Source organism: Macrobrachium rosenbergii, chromosome 30, assembly GCF_040412425.1.
Source record: "Macrobrachium rosenbergii isolate ZJJX-2024 chromosome 30, ASM4041242v1, whole genome shotgun sequence".
Taxonomy (NCBI): domain Eukaryota; kingdom Metazoa; phylum Arthropoda; class Malacostraca; order Decapoda; family Palaemonidae; genus Macrobrachium; species Macrobrachium rosenbergii.
This window is the reverse complement of record NC_089770.1, coordinates 21,384,032-21,393,871: the sequence shown is the minus strand read 5'-3', so window position 1 is coordinate 21,393,871 and position 9,840 is coordinate 21,384,032. Positions and strand designations below refer to the sequence as shown.

General features: G+C 40.4%; 1 protein-coding gene across 1 annotated transcript; it reads left to right on the top strand.

Moving 5' to 3' along the window:
- The first annotated feature begins 389 nt into the window (after nucleotides 1-389).
- On the top strand, nucleotides 390-5,899 carry LOC136854832 (protein IWS1 homolog). The gene is made up of 2 exons (XM_067131368.1): nucleotides 390-477; nucleotides 5,295-5,899. The coding sequence occupies exons 1-2, from the start codon at nucleotides 390-392 to the stop codon at nucleotides 5,897-5,899; spliced, it is 693 nt and encodes a 230-aa protein (XP_066987469.1).
- Nucleotides 5,900-9,840: the final 3,941 nt, after the last annotated feature.

Sequence of the window (9,840 nt, the reverse complement as noted above, 5' to 3'; positions counted from 1 at the left end):
CGCAAAAACTTTAAGCGCTGTCACGCGGACGTTTTTCTCGGCATCTCGAGATGCCGAGTCGCCAAACGGACACCAAAAGGTGTTTATGTCGATGCACGAGCCGAAGCTTTTGATGACTCAGTCAGGTATTTTTCGTACTTCGGGAGGCAGTTAATATGCATTGAACCAAGTACGAACTTAACACCATCCACCAGGAGCGCTATACTTAGAGTAGAAAATATCCAGCTTTCTGTAGAAGTGTTAAAATAAACTGTAGCCTTGATATCCGTACAAAGAGTGCAAAGTGAGAAGTTACGCAGAGAACAGCAGATGAAGGTGCAAAGTTGTAGGATAAGAAAATGAGTTGTGAATGAAATGTGAAATGACTGATGTCTGGAAATTGCTCAGTAATGAATGCGGCTGTTGAGGAGAAACTGCAGAGGCTATTAAAAGAGTTCAAATGTGTTTGGAAGAAGAGAAGATTGAAAGAAAACGTAGGTAAGATTAAGGTCATTAGGGTAAATGAAAATCAGGATGATGGAGCACTGAATATGAGCAAGGACGGTGGATATGCAGAAGCAGTAGATTTGTGAATGCATTTTGGAGTAAGTGTAGTGGATGAAGGTGGGCTCAGAGAGGAGGAGAAGGGGTGATGCTTGATCAGTTGAAATCATTCTGCCGAAAGGGGGTGATCTAGATGTAGATGAAGCGCAATACAGTAGCATAAGTTTAGATCATCATATCAAAATATAATTCATGAGTTAGACAGGTAAAAAATGCGCCGAGTTTTCTGTACAGCGTATAATGCTGTATGAAACTCTCAGCCATGTCCGGTGGTGGTCTGTGTTGTTGGTACCCACAGCGATGCCAGAAGTACGATTACGGCTAACTTTAACCTCAAATAAAATAAAAACTACTGAGGCTAGAGGGCTGCAATTTGGTATGTTTGATGATTGGAGGGTGGTTGATCAACACACCAAATTGCAGCCCTCCAGCCTCAGTAGTTTTTAAGATCCGAGGGCGGACGGAAAAAATGCGGACGGACAGACAAAGCCGTCTCAATAGTTTTCTTTTACAGAAAACTAAAACTGAAAAACAGTTAGAAGGCACATGCTTCAACCATCAATCAAAACAGAAAACTGGTTTTGTATTCGGGTGACACTCGCAATGGATTCAACGCTCCCTTGGCGCATATCCTACGCGCCCAAAAAGTGTCATTGAGATTCTTCGGCGACGCTTTGCGGCGTCTTGTGAACAGGCAGACCAGCAGGCAGACACTGGCGAATACATTACCTCCGCCCAACTTTGTTAGCGAATTCAATCAGGCATTTCCACGGTCTGTGCAACTGCTTTTATCTCAGCCAAAGGGGGGTTAAGATGATTCTCCGAAATTTTGAGTGGCTAAAGTGCCTGGAAGTTGTTTTATTAGAAAACGGAAAAGGGAAACAACAGTAACAATAACAGCAACAGTCGCTACATGCAGATGAAAGATCAAAGAAGAAGAAGAAGAAGAAGAAGAGCGACACTTCATCAGAAACAAAGATCTGATACCGATCAAATCTTGAGTCATGATTCGCAGAATAAGAACGGAAAGAGGAAGAGTAAGAGGAAAAAGGGGAAGGAGAGAAGAAAACGAAGGAGATTGACTGCTAAGGGAACAGCAGAGAACCAAAGCGTTCAACGTTTATTCAATTCTCTGAACTCAATCACAGCGTTTCAAGGTCATGAACAGGCATATGCTGAATAGACAGGGGGATAATATAATTAGGAATAAATAGATATATGAATGAATAGATAAATAAGTATATGTGTATATATATGTGTGTGTGTTTGTGTGTGTGTTTGTATATACATATATATACAGTATATATGTGTGTGTGTGTATGTATGTTTTCGTACATGTTCTCAATTCAGAAAATCATGAAACTGAAATTAATAAACAAAGATAACTCCTTTCACAAGGGCTTCGGGCCTGTGTTAGAGAAAGCCGGATTTTAACAATATCTGTTACGTAGATAATATACCTGTTAAGGTCATATATTTTACAAGAGATGAAAGTTACCTCTCCATGTTGTGGTTTAAACCTATGTCTGTAAAACTGACCGACAAAAACTTCAAAGGAACCTTAGAATAAATCATTAACTGGGAGAGCCCTAGACTGATCATCAGCCTACAAACCACAAATAACGTCCCACGCCATCTAAGCAGACACCCTGAATTATACGGACCTTTTACAACCATCTACTACCTATAAATATCACACCACACCCTGTTTAATTTTCGCTGGTCATTCCTTTACTTGTTTATTTGTTCAGTCATTTATTTATTTTGGTCAATTTTTATCCAGTGATTTGGATTGGTCTCACACGGATTTCTGTCATGGCGGGAGTATTTTTTTTTTTTCGCCAGTTGATTCCTTCCCCAGTCTTTGATCAATTTCTTTTAAAGGAAGGCATCTGTGAGTATCAGAATTTAGAATTTGCTTTCCTGGTTGACCTTCAAGCCCAGACAAACACAAAATTGTCTCACCCTCTAGATTAAATCAAAGTGTGCATCGGTTCTAAGTTAGTTGCGAATTATTATGCTCGCCTTTCGTCGATCTTTTTTTTTTCATAGAGATGTGGTAACTTATCTTTTTTTCATTTTGGAGGATTAAATATGGTTTCTAGTTGTCGATTTACTGGTGTTATTTGTGTCATAATTTTATTATTTGTCCTGAAAAAAACTATGTTTATTGTTCAAAAGCAAGTTTTTTTAGATCCTCATCGGAAGGAGCGAATGCTTTCACACTGAACCGAAATATTTTACCAGTTACCACTCGCCCAAGAGTTTCTAAGGTACAGTTTAGTGGTGCTCAGGGCCATGATGATTTTATTCCCAGCAGTGTTCAGAAAGGTCTGAACATCTGCAAACTTCATATATAGATTCTTTAATGACATTCTCTTTGATCAGTTCTCAGTCAATTTGGTTGAAAAGATTGATTGATTGTCTATTAAAATTGGCGTTACAACATCTAGTTATTGACGCCGTAATAAATTTAAATAGAAAACTAAAAATAAATAGATAAGTTTAAAAAGAATTTCATATAAAACAAAAAAATATGTGTATATAATCATATTTGTTCGAATATATTATCAAAACTTACTTATACTTTATATGTATAATCTAAATTTTGTTGAGGAGACCCGCCTCCCACGTGAAGGTATATAACTGCTCTATATTACAATCCTCACCGCGAATTGTAGCTAGAATAAAATCACCTTCTCTGTCACGCCCTCAAGACAGGAACCTATGTCTCAAATTCCTAAGGCTGGGACATTCGACCAGCAAATGTCTTACAGTTAAGGGCACAGTACAGTCATCGCAAAATGGAGGATTTTCACTGGACATCAAGAACTCATGAGTGAGTCTTGTATGTCCAATCCTCAATCTGCAAAACATCGTTTCTTGTCTCCTTGTCAAATAGGGATATGACCAAGGAGACACTGGTGACGTGATACTAAGCATTTTTTTTATTCGTTGCAATATTTTCGCACAGACTGCGAAAACTTTTTAATTTTCTGACCTACTGTAAGATATACATCCCGATATGGCAGGAGGCATCTTCTGAGTTCCGGGGAGGTGACTGCTAACTTAGCAAGTGGATCGGCTTGCTCATTCCCAACCACCCCAACATGGGAAGGCACCCAACAAAAATTAATTTCTTTCCCTCTTCTTTTCACTAACAGCAGCCATTCCAATATATCTAAAATCAGAGGGTTTAAAGAGATAAAAGATTCCAGTGACTAAAGAACACTTCTTGAGTCATAATGTATAATAAAAATATTCCTTTAAAGCCTTTAAAATTGCATATCGCTCTGCTGTAAAAATAGATGCAACAGACGATAATTTCCCGCTTCTTTCAATACCAGGGAAGGCCACTCCTGGGCCGACGCCAGCATCTGACTTTGAGTTATCATGTTGCAAGGAATGTTCTAAAAACATTGACCACATGGCCTCACTGGATAATTTTGTCTTTATAAAATGAAAATATCTACAAAATTTTACCTCTGGAAGATTCCAGGGGCGCTGACTGAATATCTTCCCGGTAAAATCTCCATCCTTGGCATGTTTAATTCACTGATAATGAAATATACTCTAAAAGCGAATGGTTGAGGTTGCTTAGGGTGATTTTCATAAAACTGCCAATGCCTTTCATTTCTCATACAAATGCTGATTAAAGACTTAGAGAGCCTCTGAAATCTGTACCAGCTCCGAACCAGCAGACGCTGCAATGAAGATCTAGACGCATCTCACCGGCATCTCAGTGGTCTGGTAAAACTAAGGTATACTTAACTTATGAGTTTCCTGGCATTTACGAGTCCACCAGGGAACTGGTCGACGCATAAATATGCCCGAAGTCCTAAGCATACAGTAGACTGAAGACCAGCCGAGAACATTATTGTATTCAAAAAGTCAAGAGCATCATCTACACAAGGAAAGTCATCAGCAGAGTCATCTGTTGAGCTATGTTCCTGGAATGTTGCCCGATCAGCTTTACCAATGTTCCATATAAGTAGCCTTGGAGATGGAGAATTTGAGACTACACTCAGCACTATTGGAAAATGGTCACTGGTAAATCTATCATTTATAACTCTCCAGTTAAAGTTAATAAGGCAATCATCACTGCATATAGATAAATTAATTGCTGATAATGTGCCTGTTTGAACGTGAAAATGTGTAGACTCCCAGTGTTGAGGATACCCACATTTTCGCCCTCTGTGATGGAACACAGGCACCTTCCTCTTTGATTGGTGACGATGCCACCCCAAAGAGGGCTTCTGCTATCACATCTCCCAGAATGACAAAGGGACGTGGTAACTGCTGAATAAGGGATTTAAATTCATCAATGGGGAAGACTTCACTAGGTGTAGATAGAGAGAGCATACTGTATATTTTCTTTGCAAATGGATCTGCACACCTATCACTTGCAATGTAGATTGGATACTAATAGGATTTTGTGGGGTGTCGTTTCGAACATACAAAGCTATACCGCCGTGGCTTCCAATATCTAAGTTATAGGTGGAATAATAGGCCGTATAATCTCGTGGGCTAGGGGACGTATTATTACCAATCATGGTCTCCTGCAAAGCAATACAGTACATACAGGAGACACTTCTAATATGAGCAGTTTTAATTCTTCCCATTTAGTTCTTAATCCCTGACAATTCCACTGGAGAAAATTAATGAATTCTACTTCCCTTTTGAGGCTGTTAAATTGGAGCCTCTTTTAAGAGCTTTAAACTTACTGCCTTGCTCCTTTTTTTCCTTTTCAGAGGGTAATCAGTCTCAGGAACAGACAAAGATGGCCCTGCCTGAGGAGGGGAGTGAGGGTCAGACATTGGTGCATCCTCCAAAGCATCGGAAGCACCATTTACAGCTGGTAAACTCTCCAAGGAGACAAGCATCAGATGTTGAAAATAAAGCCTCCAAAGAAACCGTCACACCAGATATAGCTGGTACAGCCTCCAGAGAAGTGGGAGTGACAAGTACATCTGACACTGCCTCCGAAGAGGCAAGAGCACCAGAAATCACTGGCGCCACCTCCAAAGAGGTAGGAGCGCCAGAAACCAACGGCACTGTCTCCGAAGAGGCAAGAGCGTCAGAAGTCTGTGGTACCACCTCTGAAGAGGCAGGAGCACCAGAAATGTCTGGCGCCGCCTCTGAAGAGGCAGGAGCGCTAGAAATCTCTGGCGCCGCCTCTGAAGAGGCAGAAGCGCCAGAAATCACTGGCACTGCCTTCGAAAAGGCAGGAGTGCCAGAAACTAATGGGGCAGCTTCCGAAGAGGCAGGAACGCCAGGAACCACTGGCGCAGACTCCAATGAGGTGATCTCTCCCTTACATTACAAAGGATATTCCAGGTCTAACATACTGACTTAATACTTCCTCTTTGCCTCTCTACATGTGATACGTTCACTTACCATTAATGTCTACATCTCCTTTTCCATGATGCACACATCGCAAATCTGTGAAGAAGATGGATGATTCTTTCAACAATGTATACATCTTGCTTCTTTATAACATACACCATGCTCTGGTTCACTACATTTAACATATGTGACAGGCTTGCCTTGTAGCTTCTGCCTACGAGACCCTAACATATGGCAATAAAAAGATCTCCTCGGTCTTTGGATATCCTATTTTACCTTAAAACGTAACCATGCTGCTTTTATTGCATTAGGTAATCGTTTCGAATAAAATGTAATAATTAAATTTGGAAATGGAGCCAACTCCATTGATCTTCTTCATTCTTTCAACTCTAATTACATCTTGATCCTTTAATTCTTTTACCAGCTTCTCTTCTGAGAACGTCATCAGTTGGGATGCAAATATTCCTGTGGGGTGATTCCAAAAAGCATGTACTGAGCAGTCCACTTTAACGCCTCCAAGATGTGATAATGGTTTTAATTTTTCACTTTCGTTTGCTGAGGCTGTTTCTAATGTCAGTTTTCCTCGACCTCCATGTGATATCTTAGGCTCTCGGGCACAACGCTTCACAATGTTTCCATATACATTAAAAATATCATAATTAGAATCTTCCAAATTAAAGATCAAATACTTGTCATAAGGTTTCCTGGTCTTTTCCAAACAAAGGTTGTCAGAGGAAGTTGCAGCAGTCGTCAGCTGTGCTGAAACGGTATCATCAGAGGCCCCAGGGGTACTCGAATCTTTATTCCTACTATTCATAAAGATCGAATATAAAAAATAATTAAACCTGAAAACTTTAAAAAGATGTCATCAGCCTTTCATGGAGTTTATTCTTCCACCAATGGCACAAGTGTGAGCCGACTCCTAAATATCCGCCCACTACCCTACCCTACCCTACCCTACAAGGGATGGCACGACACGATTAGAGTGGCCCAAGTGTAAGTCAACCCGCTTGCTGGGACCGACAGTATTACAAGAATACAATCATTCCCACCCTAATCATATTATGGGAAAACTGGATAGAATGCCGAGAGTCTTATTCCCAGAACCGATCCCGCTGGAATCCATGACGCAGCCCTAAAGAATAGTTCCGCCCTTGAGCTGTCAATCTATCTCTCAGGTCCAAACTTTATTGGATAGTTGATGGTCCTACCACAGTTACCACTATTTAGCTTCAGCTGATAAACCCAGCCCCAGCTATGATATCTTTTCCTGTTTATCAGGTCCAATAAATTTTAGCAAAAGTAGAAAATTCCACAAAAATTAATCTAAAGAAATATATAATGATATATGGGACTCTTGAACCCAAAACCAGGAACAAATTCCTGGGGTTCAAGAACCCACTTGCCACGTCCTGGTGGTCCCAAGTCGAGGGGTAGTGGAAATGAGCTCCAGTTCCGGTTAATATGTAGGTTATTCACAGATTTCTTTGAAATCAATTAAATTGTTTGCAGATGTATATGAGAAGAGATTCCAGTGCATGTCACTAATTTTTACAAGCCACCAATGAAGAGAGACCTCTTGCACTGGCTCTCAGTCTTACTCTCTAATCCCTTACTTTCTGTCTTAATCACTCATCCTTGGCAGATAAGATAACTTGTCCTTTAAGGGACTTTCTGCCAAATTTGGTCCTTGATGTTCAATAGTTTTTGTACTGATATTTTCCAAGTTCAAACATGTTTGCCTCATTATTATGTAAGTCCTTCAATATGCATCATAGGCTATCAAAGCTTTGGCGCAATACTAAGAATTACCCAAACTAAATTAATCGCGTAGGATTACTTTAAAACATTATAGTAATAAAGATTCTTTATTGAGAAAGCAACCGTAAATGATTGAAGTTCTCATTTAGTACCAATGGAACTCCATTAATGATCGGTTAAGTTTGGGATAATATCTCGCTTCAATTTTTTAGTAACCTTTCTCAGGCAAAGTGTAATCCAAGATAGATCTCCCAATAAAGCGATAACAGCGCCGGCAAAAGAGTCAGAGGACTCTTTCTTCCTTAACACCTGGAAATTCCATCTCAAAACCTTCCTGCAGGAGGAACGATGTCTTTCATCCTTATGATGTGAAAAGTGTATGCAAAAATTGTTTTATATGTCATTCTTTGCAGACTCAGCTCTCCACATCTGAGATTTATATCACCATTGATGATTACATTAAGAACAGGCTTTCTCTCTCTTTCCCCAAAGTCTGGATCATAAGACTAATGAATTATGCTATATTATCACTCTCCATTTTATAGTGTTTGGAAAGTAAATGATAAATGATGTCTTCCAATCTCTCACTGCACCTGCCTACTGATCCTAGTGGTGCAATGGCACGATTTTGTCCCCTCCGGCAAAAAGAGCGGGGGTGTGTTGAGCTTGAAATACTAATTGTTCAAAGGTTTAAAGGTCGCTCATGAGAGGAAAAGGGAAAGAGACAGGCCACTGTGCTTTTGTACAACGTCCTAGAGACCGAACATATGCACATATGATTAGTGCTTCAGCCCCCTCTCGTCCCAAGCTGGGATCAGGGAGAATCAGGTAAATGCTGATAGAACAAGAGGAGGAGGAGGAGGACCTACGTGGCCCAAACCCCCATCCCTATCTCATAAGAGCAGTAAGGTCGTGTTGCCCATGAAACCTATCAAGCCTTGAGCTGGGCTCAAACTCGGGACCACCACGCTGAAGTCGAGGCTAAAACAACTGAGCTACCGGGAATGGTAAATTTAGCCTGTCATGTCCTGAAGAAAATCCACCTTCCACATCCCAGGAATTACACTTTCTCTCAGGGTGGCCTAATTTGGATTTTATCTTGTGTGTGGGAGAGGGGGTGGGGAGAGGGGAGAGTTATTGGGGTGGATATTTGTGGTTTTCCAGTTTGTGAGCTTGTACATCTGGCCCTTGGAAGAAGGGCATGGGTCAAGTTGCTCGGGAGCATCTTCATACAAGGCTCCGCTACACTGTATGTTTTGGCTAACCTTTCCTTGCTAATGGCTGACTTAATCTGTCATTTTCGACAGATGTTACACGTTGCTCAATAAATTTAGTTTCTTGAAAAACCATTTTAATCTTATGAATGAAGTTATTAGTAATCCGTTTACAAGAATCCTACCTACAGATTATTGTTTATAGATGAGGAGCATAGCACAGGCGTAGTAATTACCAGTAGGTATTTAAAATGGCTTATTTTAAAATTCGATTAATAGTGCTTACATTATTTTTTCCTGTCCTTTTTAAATCACAATAATTTGATCAATCTCATGCATTTAAGATTTTAACGATAACATTCAGTTAATAATCGTTGACCCTAGTTTTACTTCCTTTTTCTCAAACTGATGTGACAAATTCAACAAAGTCAATCGCATTGAAAAAAAAAACACAGGAGAATTTGATAAAAGATGCTTCAATGACATTTGCCACGATAATTGCTAAATCACAGCAATCAATCCGTCTTGTTCGGTACTTTCGAATCAAACTTAGACGAAGACTCCAACTAATCATGCTGACAAAAAAAAGCAACAGCTCAGCTAAAAGATGGATCAGCGACATTTGCGCTGACAACATCGTTGCAAAAGGCTCATTAAGACAAGCCTCACCTGTCAGCAAGGTGACCAAAGCGTTTAGCATTCTTCAAATCAGACATTCGACACCCGACCCGTTCCGACTGAATATTGATGTCTCCTGTTCTTTAATGCAATGAATTAGTCTTCTACCAGTTTGACCAAGACGATTCTTGTCGCTGCCCTTTTACGGAAGGATGCAAATGCGAGGGTTAACATGTTTTCGTGGTTGAGCCCTCAGCGCAGATGATTGAAAACCACCTCTCTCTGATGTTTCTTACACGTGGGACATCGGCGGTATTGTGACTTACAGGGGTACAGACACGCAATCACACAGACATAC